Source organism: Lissotriton helveticus, chromosome 11, assembly GCF_964261635.1.
Source record: "Lissotriton helveticus chromosome 11, aLisHel1.1, whole genome shotgun sequence".
Lineage (NCBI taxonomy): Eukaryota > Metazoa > Chordata > Amphibia > Caudata > Salamandridae > Lissotriton > Lissotriton helveticus.
The window spans coordinates 663,224,311-663,242,432 of NC_136072.1; the positions used below are offsets into that span (position 1 = coordinate 663,224,311).

Consider the following 18,122-nt stretch of genomic DNA (forward strand, 5'->3'; position numbering starts at 1 on the left):
CTATCTAGGTGAAATAGATAGACAGCTGAATGACCAATCTTGTTATGAACAGCTAAAAGAATGTCCCATTCCAAAAATTGAGAATGCCATCAATGCAAGCCTAAGAGAATGGCATGAAACGGGGTTAATCTCGGATAGAGAATACAAGTATTTACAAGCCAAAGACAGCAGACACCCATGTATCTATATACTACCTAAGCTACACAAAGGAGGGAATTTCCCTCCGGGAAGACCGATAATCTCGGGAAATGGATGTCCCACAGAACACATGTCGGAGTGTATAGACAATTTTTTACAACCGATTGTACGCAATTTACCAGCTTATTTAAAAGATAGCAGGGATGTGCTGAGCAAACTGGACGATTTTGAGTGGAATAGTGATGACCTTATGTTCGTCACTATAGACGTAGAAAGTCTTTATACCTGTATCCACACTGACTATGGTATGAGAGCTTTGAAACACTTCCTATATAAAAGAAGTGCATCCCATCTAGACCACTCTGTAATGTTATTGGATATGGCAAACATGGTCCTGACCATGAATGTGTTTCTACACAATGGCTCTTGGTTCTTGCAAAAACGTGGAACAGCCATGGGATCCAGGTTTGCTCCGTCTTATGCAGGCCTTTTTATGGGCTTGTATGAGACGGAGCATGCCTGGGGACCTGGAGCCAAGCAATGGATGGACAATATAATTTTCTATGCCAGGTACATAGATGATATTCTTTTGATCTGGAATGGAAGTGTTGAGGACTTGACTGCGTTTCAACACTATTTGAATAACAACAGCGTTAATGTAAAGCTAACGATGTCATACTCCAGAGAAAGCATAGAGTTCCTGGATCTTAAATTGTTCCATAAAGACAAGAGAATACACAGCACTATGTTTAAAAAACCCACATCTTGCAATAGCATATTGCATGCCGAAAGTGCACATCCCTCCAGCACCATCAACGCCATCCCCTACGGGGAAATGATACGAGCAAGGCGCAATTTCAGCCTTGACGAATCATTCAAAGAAAATATAACCCAAATAAAGACCAATTTTGTGAAAAGAGGTTATTCTAGGGAGAATATCAAAAGAGCTGAACAATAAATACAAAAAGTGGATAGGCAGAGTACTTTGGTTTCCAGACCAAAGAGTAAAATCTCGTCCAAAATTGACAATGTCCCTTTTATAACCCAATACAATGTGCAAAGTCACCATGTGTATAACATCCTCAGACGCAATTGGCATTTTTTGCAAGCAGCAAAGTTGCCCCTCGGGACAATCACTGAAAAACCCAGGGTAGTGTACCGAAGGGGTCAAACAATTAAAAGTATGCTTTGCCCAAGTTATATCCAAACTGCAAAGAAAAAAAAGCACAATCGCATGGTTTCCTGAGAAACCAAATGGTTTCTTCACGTGTGGAAATTGCAATATGTGCGAGTTTGGCCTACATAGGAAGTCCAAATTCAAACATAACACTGAAAATGAATTTTCAATAAATTCTTTGATCAACTGCAACACTACCCACACTGTATATATCATTGTATGTGCCTGCAACAAAATATACGTGGGTAGCAGTATCAGAAATTTAAAAATTCGCATTCAAGAGCACGTGAGAGCCATAAGGAACAAAGATGATAAATATCCGGTGTCTGTGCACGATTATGAGACCCATCCATATCAAACAGACATCCGTTTCTTTGGTATAGATCACGTAAAATCACCTGTAAGGGGTGGAGACAGAACCAAAATGCTCAGACAAAGGGACGCGACATGGATTTGTCGGCTTCGCAGCATTTCTAAGGGACTTAACATCAATAATGAATTATACCACTTTTTGTAACAATATTTATCTTTTAGAGAAATATTAATTGATGAATGCCACTCCCCTTTTTTTCTATGCTGTTCAAACTGAATATGGTTTTTTGAATGATGAAATAGATGAACCTGTTACTGCGGACAAACATGGCTTATAAACAATCCCCCTGAGATGCAGTATGGCTAAGGGTAGCAGACTGCCTGATGTCACTGGACCTAAATTATAGAATCATCCAGAATCACATAGCAAAATAAACAATATTGGTCCCAATAGGTAATATACTTTGATATCAGATCTAGTCAACATGCAGAATGGCAAAGAGTGACATACTGCCTTTTGTTACTGGACTCAATAATAGAATCATCGAGCACTACATAGTAAAATTAAACAACAATGTTCCTAATAGGCAACAGATTTTGATATCAGATCTAGCAAACAATATGACTCGTCTCCCGATCCAAAATGGTGCCTAAACAAATTCGACATGGCAATTTTTTGCCTTCTTATTGATAGTGTAATCCGCATACACTGAATCATTGGCATCATGGTTTTAATTTGCGTTATATTTTTAGACGATTATGGTATCCGGTTGACTATTGGCTCACAATTATAAATATATATTTTGCGTATTTTGTAAATTGGTTTATAAATTTCATTTTCAAAATTGTTTTATTATAATTCTTTAAATTTAGATATTATTGCATCAAATTATACATAGGATTCCATGAGTCACATAATAATCCTGTAAATCGGATATCGTGTGTAGCAACTTATATTTTATTACCTGCTCGAAAATGGCGCCTAAGTCGGTAACACAAAATTCGGCGCCTTTGATTATAATATTAACAGACCACTAATCAAAAATAGAATTTTATGCTTTAATAGGATCGACATATATTGTTGTAAAGAATACGGAATTTTGATTATTCCATGCCTAGCATTTACGGCACAGAATTTGTTGTTTAAAATAGTTAAAAAATTCATAATCACAAACCATTAAAAAATCTTTAAAAAGGTTTCTCCTGAACAATTCGATATAAATTACATTAATATTATAAAAAAAAAATTTTAGGATCTTTCCAAAGATCATTCGTAATCTCCCTTACAGGTATGCTTTTTATACATTCCTTGCACATTCCAAAATGGCGGCTGTATTTGCATGGATCGGCGCACGACTTTATTAATTGTGAGCAGCTGACACTCATTTGCGGGCTACTTAAACTTGCCGATCCGGGACTAAAGCTCGAACCTTTAACTCGAATCTGCGACCGGGGAGATTCTGGACGTAACGGCCATTAAGTAAGTGACACATAGGGAGGGCTACGATACCTTTATTGGGAAAGTGGTCATTTTAGCCCCTATTGTTCTCTTTTATTAAACTTTTTTAAAACGGGTGGCACGTAGGGAGGACTACGATACCTTCATTGGGAAAGGGGTTATGTTGGCCCCTAGTGTTCTCGTTCTACTAAACCTTTTTAAAACGGGTGGGAAGGAGGCCATTCTGACCTCGGGAGTCCTCAATCCAATAAACCCCCTTTGTTAAACGGGTGGAAGCTCCCTTACTCTCTAAATTAGCACACTTTTCACACACGGAATGATGATTAAGTAGCAGTACTGAACCGATCTGTACATACATCCTTCCCTGCTCGTGCACGTCCCCAAGAAAAGGACGTGCACATTTTTGCATTTCAACAATTTTAAAACAGACATTGTCTATTGTGGTTTCTATTTAGGAGTAGTACTACAATAGTGTGTTACCCGCTTTGATTCTGAATTTTAAATAAATCATACAATCAGAATAGTATGGACCTACATACTCATGTTCTACCTAAGATCACAACCAGATCGATAGCCATATGTTTAGTATTATGATAACTTGTTTTTCTGGGGTATTAAACTAGTCTTTACCCTATTTTTATCAAAGGGAATACATATACCTCTGACAAAGGATGTGAATAAAGGCATCTTCTCAACCACGCATCGACTTCACAAATATTTGAAGAAAACTGACTAGTCTATTTTAAATTAAGGTATGTAATGTGCTTGATAAATAAACCTTTGATAAGACCGTTAATAATTGCATAAAATATAAATTTACGCTCACTCACATTTTTTATAATAGGAGACCCATTTACTATCACATACTGTGAAGATCTGTCCAAATGATAAGCCCTGGAACGCGTAACCCGTGACGCAATTTTAACAATTATCGGTAAGATAAAGTGCCCTTTTTGACTTCTAGTCATGTTCATCATGGACCCAGCCATATAAACTTAGAAAATTCCTTCTTTTTCTCCATCTTTTCTAACAATATTTCCCTGCCGAATCAAAATATGAAATAAAATAAAAAAATTATATTTTTTTCTTTCTTATATAGTACCATTGTTTTAACATGACACCAAGCGTCTTTGCACTTCAAACCTCGTGTCCACTAGAGTATAAGGTGTTCGTTTCAACATTGAAAAAAGGTTAATTTTGAAATTGTGTCAATAGGCCATTCTGTATTTATGGACTGTATAAAAAGCACTGTGTAGAGATATATATTATTTTCATTTGTATTTAGACTGTATAAAAACTTGGTTTTTAATTGTAATATAGCACTGTATAATATGTATATTTTGTATATTTGTTTGTTGTAGCCCTGAAGAAGTCCCTTCGGACGAAACGCGTTGGCTACTTGTATGTGAAGATTTGGAATAAACAAGAAAGAAAATTCTATGGCCTACTGACATCATTAATTTGATCAATATTGCTAATATTGTACAGTATATGGTGTGCTGAACCATTGTGTTGCATTGCATATAGTGCCTTTGGGCATTAGCTTGGGAAGCCTAGGGGTATGTGGCTTCAGGTTTCTGGCACCCACAAATAAAACTAGACCAGAAGAAAGTGGTTGTAGTGCAGTCAATCTCTTACCCGATACCCCTATCCTAGTTGTTAATTATTCATTTCAGATAACACTGATCAACACCATTGACAAAGACATCAGGTAATTGTAAATACAAACACAGTGATGTACAAAGTACCTCACAGCAGTGGGACAACAACAGCCATCATCCCAAAACATCATCAATGCTTCTGCCCTAACAGCAAAGCAAACTGGCACAGTCATATCTGATCAATGCTAATTTACACTCAAGGGAAGCCGTTGTTAATGAACTGTTGACGCAGGTCAAGACTTTTCTCCTCACCACTATCGTTGTGACTGGGCAAGTGTGGATTGGCTGTGGGGGGCTCCTGCTGCTCATCATCTTCCTGAATCAGGGTGATCTCTTTGCGCAAAGCCAGGATGTGGAGCATGCAGCAGGTAAAGGCGATCTGACACACCTTCTGTGGAGAGTAGAGTAGTGCACCACCACTCTTTTCCAGACACCTGAACCTAGCCTTCAGAATTCCAAAGCTCACTCTACAACAGGATGTATCCTCCCATGGGCATCATTAAAGCGGACTTTCCCTTGCGTCCTTGGATTCCTCAGTGGGGTCAGCCACCTAGGCTGGTTGGGATACGCTGAGTCACTTAGATATGAAAAATACAGACCAACAATGTAATTGAAGTATTTTAGAATACCAGCTTGTCACACATACACCACAATTATTGACACAACCCACTCACCAACAAGCCAGGCCCTCTCTGGATGAAGATTTGCCATCAAATGTGGGATGATGCCGTTCTGCATTATGTAGGAGTTGTGCAGATCCAGGAAATTTGGCACACATGTTGGATATGATCAGATCAGCTTGCCATACCACTTGCACATTTATTGAATGGTAATGCTTCCTGTTACGGTAGATGTGCTCCTGTACCTGGGGTGGAACAAGGCCAATGTGTGTGCCGTCAATGGCACCAACGCGGTACAAGGGGGTGGTGATGGACGGAGCATCTGAACCAATCAAACACTCACACCCAGTACCGCTTTGGCCGCCATAAGTGTGGCAGGGTATGCTCAGACGTGAGTCCCTTGCTCACTTTGCCACTGGATTCAAGCAAGCCGGGCTGAAGACGGCTGTAATGCCAGAAACCGGTCCTCGGAAGCTTGTTTCCGGTCCAGGGAAGGCATGGCTTGGCAGTTCGGGCTGGACTGTTCCCATGAGGCACAGGGTCAGACTAATTTGCATATAGCCATGTCTGAACTGGGGTGGAAGAGTGGGCTAAAGAACGGTGATGGATCAAACCCAGATCTTTTGACTGGGTGTGAGTGTTTGATTGGTTCAGATGCTCCGTCCTTCACCACCCCCTTTTGTACCGCTTTGGCCGCCATAAGTGTGGCAGGGTATGCTCAGACGTGAGTCCCTTGCTCACTTTGCCACTGATTTCAAGCAAGCCGGACTGAAGACGGCTGTAATGCCAGAAACCGGTCCTCGGAAGCTTGTTTCAGGTCCAGGGAAGGCATGGCTTGGCAGTTCGGGCTGGACTGTTCCCATGAGGCACAGGATCAGACTGATGTGCATCTAGCCATGTCTGAACTGGGGTGGCAGAGTGGGCTAAAGAACGGTGATGGATCAAACCCAGATCTTTTGACTGGGTGTGAGTGTTTGATTGGTTCAGATGCTCCGTCCATCACCACCCCCTTTTGTACGTCAATGGCACCAACAACATTTGGGATATGACCAAGGTCATAAAATTCACCCTTCACATCTGCCAATTCACATCTCTTTGGAAAGTGGATGTAGCGGTCCTTGTAGGTCAGCAATGCAGACAGGACATCATACAACACCATGCTGAACATAGGTTGATATAACCCACCTGCGATGGCCACAGTGTACTGAAACTAACCAGTTGCAAAGTAATGCAGGGTGGCAATGTGCCTCAATTATGGCGCCCATGTGAGTGGGTGTGAGGAGACAGAGGACACCAGATCTGTATGCCATGCGCACCACCTGCAAAGAACTGGTCCCCACATGTCCAAATTGTGATGCCAAACCAGGGAGACTGAGGGGTGGGAGATAGACCAACGCTGGCAGTCACCACTGAGCCACACCCTGGCAGGTAGGAAGGGGCAGGAGGCCCCCATTGCAGATGTGCCTCACCTGCTGTTTCAATGAAGGTCCAGGGAGCCTCTTGTGCAACAAGGCCAGCCCAGGGGCTCAAGAGGCAGGTCTAGGGCCCCCATCGTCAGGCCCGATGCCGGCACTCAAGCGGTAGGAATTCAGGCAGATAATGCTGGCCAAGATTATAGACAACTGTCTGGCATTTCTGCAGAGCCCTGAGGAGATGCGTTGCCATCTTCACAGCTCAGCCACGCCCCAAATAAGATGCTCTTTCATGACAGAAAAGCAGGACTGTACATGACATCTGGAAACTGGCAATACTTCTGATTAACATACACAGAATACCGAAGCTTCTTGTCTGACACTTACAAGTAGATCAGTTCCTTATCAACCACTCACATACAGTTGCAGGGTCTTGTTATACTGACAGGAACATCCAACGAAGCACCACTGGTTCAGCCAATACACATCAGTGGCCTGAGGGCTGGCTTTGTAGCACTTTGTGAACTCTACAGGTCAAAAGACTGCTTTAATGCAACATTTGTCTCAGTACTTTATTCTCCAGTTCCAATGCCTTACAAATAGTGTGCTTATCTCCCCACATGTATGTTGTTTGTCTGTCGTGTTTACATACTTACGAGGAAAGGTTTACAGGCTGTGTCATTGCTTGTTTTGTTGAGTCTTTGACAATTTTCTTTATAAAAAGATATTTCTGAAGAATTGCCAGGAGGTCTATTATTCCACATACAGAGGTTTAATCAAAAACACTTCTTAAGAATGGTAAAGATAATTGATTGTAGGTGAACAATAATAACTCATAAAAAACCTGGCATATAAAACAACTAAAATGTACTATTATTACTTAAAAAAAGTGACAGGGAACATTCCATCAATGTCATCTTTAGCACAGAAAAACATTTACCTTTGGGTCCCTCCTGTACCAGCTGTTAAGTTTATGAGGATAAACTACTTCATATTCGTTCACTTCGGACAAAGATGCCAGGATAAAACCTGAAACAGAAAAATATATAAAAAAACAAAGATAGCCTGATTCTATTTTGAGATATCAAGTCAAAGTCAAAAAGGTTTATTGCATAATTAATTAAAATTATTACAATTTTCACATGATAAGTAATAGTACAAAATGTAATATATTTTACTAAAATTATTTCTCCTCCTGAATTGAAAAAAATAATGTAGAACGATGTTTAAAAGTTTCTTCCAGAGATACTCCCCCTATCTTGTATTATCAGAATGTTTTTGCATGTTCGTGCAAACTCTTTCAGTCTTGAGATTCAAGGAGGCCAAGATGTTCCGCTTCTTGGCCTACCCCCTGTTCTACTTGACTCAAACGTTTTTTCACCTCTGCCAAGAATTTTGTTCCCCGGCACGCCATAATGAAAGAACTCCCTCCCAACCAGCATGTTACAGCTTGTCTGCAGGAGCGGATATTTAGCTCATTAAAAATGCATTTCAATAGTCGTTGCCGCTGTGCCATAAGTGCCGGGCAGACACAAAAATTTTTTGCTAAAGATTCAGTTTTATAACCGCATAGTCTGCATTGCTCTGTCTGATGGTCACCTTTCCAGGATGGTAATAGATCCTTCGAGATGTGCATACCCATCCTATAGTCTATAAAAGCTCTTTTTTTTGTAAAAGTTTTATTTTGATTTGCAGAAGAGAATAAACAAATAAACAAAGGGCTGCGGAGGAACCGCACATTACTCCATATCAGGGCAAATCATTGTGCACGCATCAGCAGTGTCCCAAACTATATTACAAGCATATCCAGACCAGGAGCGAGACAATATAGCAACTAGGACCACAGTACAAAGCGGCCTACAAGCCTATCATTAGGCCAGGCCATCCAGGATAACCAGTGCTGCAGTATGCCGGGCCCCAATCCTCCAAGCTCCACACAAGCGGTGCAGATAATCAGTCCGTGGACCCTCCACAGCCCAAAAACCAGAACAACCAACTGCCCCATCCCACCCCCACCCTCCCCCCTGGTGGTGACGCCATTCACTCAACACTCAGTCCACATCCATATTACACTTGAAAGAGGTGCATCGACCTCAAGGAAGCCGGACATACCGCCGAGGGTAACCCCTTAGAAAGAAAGTCAACCAGGGGACCCCACTGATATCGGAAATTCTTATACTGGCCAAGGAAGATGTCCGCCACTCTTTCCAAACTAAGCAACCTCCAAAGTCGCGCATGCCACAGCGATACTGCCGGTGCATCCTTCTTTTTCCAGGCCGCAGCCAGCGTGAGCTTCGCAGCGCCGAGGCATAGCCACAAAATCTTTTTATCGGCCCTGGTCTGATAAACAAGGCCAGGGTCACGCAGCCCTAGCAGGACACAAGCCATAGACTCATCAATGGGATAAGTCAACACGTCCTTTATATGTGAGAGGATTTCCTCCCAGTACGGACGGATCACCGGACAGTCCCACCAAATGTGGCGGAAGTCTCCCAGAAGTCCGCAGCCCCTCCAGCACTTATCCGAGGTCGCCGGGAAAATGCGGTGAAGCCTAGTCGGGCACATATACCATTGCATGACTGTCTTGAGGTGGGCTTCCCTCAAGTGCAAGGAATGGTTAAAGGTCGTCAGGTCACGCCAAAGCGCCGACCATTCCACATCCGAGATATCTCGCCCCAGCATTTCTTCCCATTGCCCCATATAGCGAGGTCGAGGAGCTACCGTCGATTGAAGCAACAACTGGTATATGAAGAAAATGGCCCCCTTCATGGTGGATGTCCGTAATATAAAGGCTTCAAACGGCGTCGGCGGTCTCGTAGCCGCTTCCACCACCCCAGGTGACGTAGCCCAGTGAAGCAGCTGAACATGCCGGAATCGTTCAGTCTGGGGGACCCCATAATCTCTCATACAGTTAGCGAAAGTGAGGGTGTCCAGGCCGTGGAACAAATGGGTCAACGCCCGACACCCCCCCTCCCTCCACACCGCAAACGGCCCTTCACGAAGCGCCGGAGGGAAAGCCGGGTTGTAATGCAAGGGCGTAAATGGCGAAGGGAACGTGGTCCAACGGTCGTCCGCCGCTAGTGAGTCCCACACCTTCAACACTGTGCTCGTAGGAGTGCTTATATATGCGTTGAGAGGGCGGTCCTTCTTCGGTTTCCAGGCTAAGTCCCAGATCGACCTGCCGGCAACGCATCGGTCCATATGGAGCCAATGTTTCTCGGAGGTTTGTTGCGACCACTCCACCAACACTCGCAGTTGCGCCGCTTTGTAATATAACTGCAGGTCAGGGAGCCCAACTCCACCTTCAGTTCTCGGCCGACGGAGAACCGCATAGGAGACCCGTGCCTGACCCCCTTGCCACACGAAACGCAATACATGGGTCTTGAGCCGCCGAAAGAAATCGCTATCTATGGGGATAGGCAATGCCTGGAACAAATATAAGAATTTAGGGAGGAGAACCATCTTCACGGCATGGATTCTGCCCAGCCATGACAGGAATTTTGGTTTCCACCTGTCCAATTCCGCCCGGGATTTCGCCAACAAAGATGGGAAATTGGCCTGGAACAGCCCGCCCACCGTCGGAGTCAGATGGACCCCCAGGTAGACAATCGAACCTGTGGCCCAGGCCAGCGGAGTCAGCGGCCGCACCCGATCCCTCTCGACCTGCGAAAGGGTAAGATTCAGGATGTAGGACTTGCTATAGTTGACCTTAAAACCGGCCACGGCCTCAAACTCCAACAAGACCTCCCTAATGTACTGCAGCGAGTTTTCCGGATCAGTAATAGAGAACAAGACATCGTCCGCGAAGAGCGAAATCTTGTGCTGTTCCCCCGCGAATGGCAGACCTCGGATCCCGACGTGCTCCCGCACCGCCACCGCCAGCGGCTCGATGCTCAGCGCGAACAGCAGGGGGGACAGAGGACAACCCTGTCTAGTGCCCCGAGTGTGAGTAAAGAACGCTGACATATGACCATTCACCGCCACCCGGGACCGGGGGCAGCAGAAATTAGCCTTCACCATAGTGATGAAAGCCTCCGAAAAACCAAAGGCAGTCATGGTATTGAACAGAAACCCCCAGTCCACCCTATCGAAGGCCTTCTCGGCATCCAGGCCCACTAGGACCGCCGGAATACGAAATCTTTCTGCCTTTTCTATTAGATGCACCACCCGACGAGTGTTATCATGCGTCTGGCGCCCCTTGATGAAGCCAGACTGGTCCGGATGGATGAGCGCCGGCATAAGGTCTTGTAGCCTACGCGCCAGGATCGCCGAGTATAGTTTGGCGTCCAAATTAAGAAGCGCTATCGGGCGAAAGGAGGCGCATTGCGCTGGATCCTTCGCCGGCTTTGGCAAGACCGTAATCATCGCCTCCGCCAAGGAGCCAGTAGAGGAACCGGAGGCGGCCATGTCATTAAAAAGGGTGACCAAGAAATCGCAGATCTCGGAAGCGTAAGATTTATAGAACACAGCGGTGTAACCGTCCGGGCCAGGCGCCTTGTGAAGCTTCAAGTTCGCAATAGCATCCAGCACCTCCTCCCTGGTAATCGGGGCCCCTAAGAGCTCGTTCCATTTCTTGGACACCTGCGGAAGGTGCAGACGCCCCAGGTACTCCCTCTGGGCAGCTGCCCCCAGCCTGTCCCCCTCGTATAGATCCGAGTAAAAGCGTCCGAAGATGGCCGCCTTTGTTTCGTCCCGATGCTGCAACTGTCCCACAGAGTCGCGGATCCCCCCAATGTACTCACGTTCCCGCCTGTCACGAAGCTGTCGGGCCAAGTGCCTCCCCACCTTGTTACCACAAGAGTAGGACTGACGGCCCAACCTCAGTAGGGTGAACTCCGCCCTGTTATTGTAATGTGCCCTCAGTTTCCCTCGTACCGCCGTGAGAGGCCGGAGGGTCACCCTCGAGGGGTTGAGTTTATGCGCCCGCTCGAGAGAAGCCAGTTCAGCCTCCAGGGCCTCCCTTTCCTTGCGTCGCAACTTATTGAGTTGTGCATTAAGGCCCAAGCATGTGCCCCTGACGGACGCCTTAAAGGCATCCCACGTGTTGGATATAGAGGTATCGGACGTCGGATTGAGGGCAAAGAACTCCCTAATGGCCACCCGCAGCGCCTTGTTAGAAGCCTCGTCCCGAAGTACCGAAGCTGGGAAATACCATTTCCGTTGCCCGGTGTCTGCCGACGACCAGCGCAGAGTAAGCACCAGCATGCTGTGGTCCGAGACCGAGATGGGCAGTATGGTGGAGTCAAGGACATCTCCTCTAAGAGCCTGGCTGAGGAATACATGATCCAATCGTGAATATGAGTGGTGTACATGGGAAAAAAACGTGTAATCCCTGGACGTTGGATGCATAAACCGCCACCCATCAACCAACCCCATTTCCGCAACCTTTTGCCGTGACAGCTCAGAGAACACACCAGTATCCGCCCTGCGAGCGCCAGAACAGTCCAGCGCCCCGTCCCACACCAAATTACAGTCCCCCATGAGGAACAACCGCCCTTCAACAAAATCACCCACTTTATGCAGCAAGCCTTGCAAGAACTTATTCTGGCCAGTATTAGGAACATACATCACAACAAAAGTACAAAGCCTCCCCTGCACCAGCCCCTTCACCATCAACCAGCGGCCCTCCCTGTCCGTGCGTACCGCCACAGGCTGAAAATGCAGCGAAGCATGGAAGAGGAGGGCCACCCCCTTGTGCTTCGTGGACGCAGAGGATCTGTATATTAGGGGATATGCCTTATGCTTAAGACGCAGCTCATCTTTGCGTGCAAGGTGAGTCTCCTGAAGTCCCACTATATCCAATTGGTGGTCCGTTATATACTTCCACACCTTTTGCCTTTTCTGCGGAGAGTTCATTCCCTTAACATTCCAGGTCCCTACGCTAACAGGCATCGCGAGACAAAAAACAAGAATCCTCTATAACTCTGGAACATGCCCACCTCCCCCGCCAGAAGGTACCCTGGTCACAACACGTATGAAAAGCATACTCCCGCCAACCCTCCTCCCCGCAATCCCAACCTTGAGCCCCATGCCAAATCACCCCGCATCTCTCATACCAACAGCGCCTCCCATCTTCCCTCTCACCACCACATGATACAATCCACAACACGTCCGCGTCACCACCAGCACCCCCCCACACCCCCAACCCCAACACCCCAAACAGCCCCCCCAAGACCCTCCCCCCCCGGAAACCCCCAAACAAACCATCCAAAGTCCACAAAAGCCCTCCCAGGGCTGGCGAGGAGACATCAGCCAAAGTCCCCTGTAGGCCGAAGGAGAAGGGATCAGTGAAAGTGGAAACAAAACAAAAACAGTGAAAAAAATACTCATCAGTCCCAGTGGTCCATAGTTCACGAAGCACCGACCACTCCGGGGACCGGGCAGGAAGACCATCTCGGTTCCTCCCAAGGTCACGGTCTGGGGAGTCTTCTCCAAAAGTACATCCATTCACCCAGACCGGGGGGGTCCATGCCCCTCCAGCGCCGATCCGCAGCATCAAGTCACCGTCACGCCGCTCCGGAGCTGGCCTGTGACGCCGGCACCGTCGCTGAGGCTACTGATGCCACTGCACTTCCCCTCTCCTGCTGGCTGGCATCGCGGTCCGGGCGCCCCCGCGCCGGAGAGGACCCCACTCTATGCCACGAGGAGGTCCGACGTCGCCTCCGAGATGTGGATGCATTCGACCCCAGGGACGGGGCAACCTCCTCCAAACCCAAGAGCTCCTTCGCTTCCTGTAGGGAGCGTATCTGCATCAGTCGATTCTGCCACCTGAAGATGATCCTGAAGGGGTGCCCCCAAGAGTAGGCGATGTCGCGTTCCCGCAGAAAGGAAGTCACCGGCCGAAAATCCCTCCTTTTTTGAAGTGTAGATGCTGCTAGGTCCTGGAAAAGCTGAGGATGATGGCCCCGAAATTGCAGCGAATCGATGGCCCTAGCCTTCCGGAGGATGCGCTCCTTCAATTGAAAGTTATGAACACAGACAAGGATGTCAGGGGGCGCCCCCCCCCCTCTCCTGGGCAAACCAACGCGATGAACTCTATCCATCTGGATATCCTTCACATCGTCCTCATCCAGGATCTGCAGCAACAGCTCCTGCACATAGCCTCGCAGGTCTCCCGACTCACCATCCCACGGCACCGCTTTAATGCGAATGTTATTCCGCCGGGAGCGGTTCTCAAGATCTTCCATGTGCGCCTGCAGGTCCAAGTTCTGCTCCGTGAGGCGAATGACGTCTTGCTGGAGTAAGTGGACATCATTGGCCGTGCTCAAATCATGGTCCTCAAGAGTCGCCACTCTTTCACCAATCCCATCAACATCACGCCGGACTTCCCGGAGATCAGAGGCCAGCTGCGCCCGCAGCTCGGAGATGTCCTCCTTGATGGAAGCAAAAAGTTCGGTCATAAAAGCCTTAGTGGCCGGGGCCTCGTCATCGGACATTCTGGGCGACCCACTGGTACCGGGGGACGCCGGCTGCTGTGACGATTTAGCTGCGCCGTCCTTCAGAACGCGTCCCTTGCGGGCCTGGTTAGCCATAATGCCGGGCGCCCTGCACCAGGGCGAACGCTCCACCAATCACCACCAGAACCAAGCAGTACCCAGATCCGGGCCTGCAGGCGCAGTAGTTGGCCCCGGCGGGCAGCCCCACTCTGCGTCCACCACTCCGCTCCTGGCCAGAGGCTCCCAGCGAATCTCCGGCGCCCAGACACCAGGAGGCAGGAGTGCGCAAAAAACCCAGGGGATCAAGGGGCCCCCAGTCAGCTACGACAAGCCCCGGAGAGGCGGTGCGCGAAGGCAATCCAGACAGCAGAAGGCCAGGAGCGAGCGCTACGCACTCATACAGTCGGTTGCAAAATGGCGGTGCCACGCTCCTCATCCAGAGCACCACCGGACCTCCAGGGACGCACCCCCAACAGCACCCCTAGTCCGCACCAGCTCGCAGCGTAGGACCGGAGCCCCTTCTGGAAGTCCGGGCACAGGCAATGGGCATCCGCAGACCCCTCGGCCCACACACCATCCAGTCCGGTACCAAACGCAGCCTTTTGAGCCCCTCAGCAGCGTAGGAGGCCGCGCCAGCCTCGATCGCTCTCGCCCTGCTTGGATCGCCGTCCACTGTTCGCACCCCCACTGGGTCGGCGCTCGTCTCCACGCGCCGAGTCCAACAGCTCCTATCCGGGCAAATGCGGCCTCTGGAAAGCGCCTCCACCACACCTCCGGGCCGGTGCTCCTGGGCCCCCACACTCCTCCCAGGCCAGGTCCCTCCGCCGTGTGGCTACACCCCCACTGCACCAGCGGCACCGCGCCAGTCCACATAAGGGGCCCGGGGCATGCACCACCCCAGGAGCAGTCACTAGGTCGCCACCGCACCAGGGGCCGGCAGCGCCCCCAATACGCCCCTCGTCGGGCCCCGTCAGCTGGCTGGGCTCCCTCCGCACCTCCCCTGTCCAGAGCGGGGGGTCACTCACCAGGGCTAGGCTTCCTGGGGCCCTCGCGGAGCTCGGTCCCCGCCGCACCACAGGTGCTCCTCCGGACCCCGGTGGGGCACAGTGGCGCCGCCCCTCACCGAGGCCTCCGGGACCTCTCCGCTCTCCGGGCCGCCACTCGCCGGCACCCCCAGGGCCCACCGGAGATCGCGGCTGCCCCTCACCGCCTCCGCCGACAGCCCGCAGCCCAGGCGGTCTGACGCAAGATGACCCAGGGCGGGGCGGGGCGCAGAAAGAGTCTCCTCCATCGCGGTGGGCCCCGCGACTCGCCGGGCCGGCCTCCGCTAATCCAGACCGGGGATCCACAGGCCTCAGAGCTCCGCCGGTCCCGCAGCCTCTCCCGAGTGCCCCCTCTCCTCGCCGACGGCACCGTGCTCCACCGCAGTGAACCGGCGACCTCCGCCACCGATTAGAGGCCGAGCTGGACACCAGGTGCCGCGCTATCAGCAGCTTTGCTGGATCGGCGCCGGAGAGGCAGGGAAAAGCGTCCTACTCCGACGCCATCTTGGCCACGCCCCCAAAAGCTCTTTTTAAGTACTCATTGAAGTGGGAAGTTAAGTAAGCATGTGGTAATCCTGCTTTGAAGGAGTTGATAATGGTCCAGCTGTGTCGCCGTTTTATAAATGTCCCTTTATCTTCTTGAAAAGATTTCTTTTTTGCTGCCATGTTGGCCAATCTACTTATACATGCTTTATCCGTCGCGGATTCCCATGCAGCTTCCAACTCCAGCTCTTTCACACAGACTTTCAGGTACTTTCCCCAGGAGCACGGGGTTCCGGTCTCCCCTTAATTTTTTTATTACTTCCCAGCTTAGCCAGTCCATGGATTCCGGATCTGCAGATCTAAGTTTATAACACATTTTTACGAAGCCGCTCATGCTCCTGTATTTCTGGTTTTGCAGACAAAATTCATGCCTGACTTGCGAGGCTGAGGCACATCTTGGAAGATTAAAAACAGCTTTATAGATTTTGGTTTGGAGATCATTTAGTAAATCGGCTTCCTTGCCACACCAGGTGACCAGACCATAGGACAGAGAGGGTAATATTTGGGCCGACATGACTTTCAACAGGTGCTTGTAATTTGGACAGTCCATTTTTGTTTTTAGTAGACGGTAAACAGAAATTAAGGTTTGGGCTTTTGCGCGTATTGCAATTTTATGCTCCGTTTGCTTTGCGCCCTGAGATATTGTCTTATAAGACCCTTGTTCTTCCACCTTTGTCCCATTCACCATCCATGTATACCTTAGTTTATTTGGGTCTACTAGGCGGACCACTTTTGTTTTTTCTTTGCTTAGGTCCAGACCTTCCTGTTTTAAGAATGCTGCTAGTATATTTAGTGTTCTTTGAGACCAATTGGCATTTTACTCAGCAATACTATATCATCTGCGTATTGCAAGCAAGGAATTCGATGATTAGACAATGATGGTGGGTGAACTTCATCCGTCTCCAGCACAATTGCAAGGTCGGAAAGGAAAAGATTAAAAAGAGTGGGTGCTAAAACACAACCTTGTTTTAGGCCTTGGTACGTTGGTATACTCCTCGTTGTATAGGCTCAGTTTCCCAATTTCACTTTTGTCCAGGTGTTTTGATATAGAGCTTTTATTGCCTTTAACAGTTTGGTCGGCACACCCCAGGTCTGTAGTTTTCCCCATAAACGCTCTCTGTTAACTCGGTCGAATGCCGATTTAATATCGACAAAACAGGCGTACAACCATGCTCCCTTTACTACCATTCTGTCCATTGTTAATGACAGGCAAGTCAAGTTGGTAGTTGTTCCCATTTTCCGCCTGAAGCCTGTCTGGGACCAGGGAATTCTGTTTGATTCTTCAATCCAGTCTTGCAGCTTTAAAAGAATGCAGGAGGCGTAGAGCTTTGCCTCCACATCTATCAAGGATATAAGCCTGTAGTTTGTTGGTTTGCAGTGGTCACCGGGTTTAAATATTGGGTGAATGACATTACCCTTCCAGGATGCGGGGACCTGGTCTTCTTTATAAATATGATTGAAAAGTGGCGTTAGAGTGTCTGCCCAGAACTCCGGGTCATGTTTGAATTTGGCGTTGGGCAGCCCGTTCGGGCCTGCTGCACCTTCTGCCTTTAGTCTAGTTATGATTTTACACAGTTCCCCTCTGGTGGTTAATTCCGGGAATGCAGTCTCCTCTTTTAAGACCCCCTTCATCCCTAAGCCTTCGGTACCTATGTTATTAATTCCAATCGGTTCCTCCTCAATTGTATTTGTTGCCCGTAAACCATTCGAGAGACCTGCTGTTGTTGTGCAATATAGGGTGTGTACGTGCAGGGACCCAGAGTCAGCTCCCACACCTGCTTCCTGATGAAGTTTAGATCCTTTATTTAGATCATTAATGATGCCCCAAAAGTCACGACTGTTAGGATCTTTTCCTGCACTTAGGAGTTTATTCCATAACTTTTCCTTATGAGAAGAATTTGCGATACTTAGTGACTTTCTATAAGCGCTTCTGGCTTCAATCAGGTCTCCCTTGTTTAACTGTAACCCCAGTCTTTTTTGGCAGGCTAGAGCTCGGACCTCTTTAGCTACCCTCCTTTTTTTTGTTCTTAATTCCATATTAAACCAGGGCTTCTTTTTGAAGGTAAACTTACTCTGTTTCCCTGATGTTGCTGGGAACTTATGGAGCAGGTCCAAAATCAGTTGCCTCCAATTTTTTACGAGGTCTTCCTCTTTTTGCGACCCTAACTCGAGTTTTCGAGCAATGACGGTGGACTGAATTTTTTCCAACCCTTCTCCTTGCCATTTTAATTTCTTTAGGTTGAATTTAGAAGCATGGTGTAGAAAACAAGACATATTCGGTGCTGAGTCGGCGCGGTGTTTAAACTAGTTATTTGGGGGAA

At 48.2% G+C, this 18,122-nt stretch overlaps 1 protein-coding gene across 3 annotated transcripts in view; it reads right to left on the minus strand.

Annotated features, from left to right (window-relative positions):
• The window catches only part of LOC144791743 (zinc metalloproteinase-disintegrin-like lachestatin-1), a 4,387,327-nt gene that overhangs the window by 4,311,548 nt on the left and 57,657 nt on the right, over positions 1-18,122 (minus strand). For all 3 annotated transcript variants that reach the window (XM_078666511.1, XM_078666510.1, XM_078666512.1), the window contains one exon: positions 7,720-7,808. In XM_078666511.1, the coding sequence (XP_078522637.1) occupies positions 7,720-7,808 (89 nt within the window). The remainder of the gene's footprint in view (positions 1-7,719; positions 7,809-18,122) is intronic.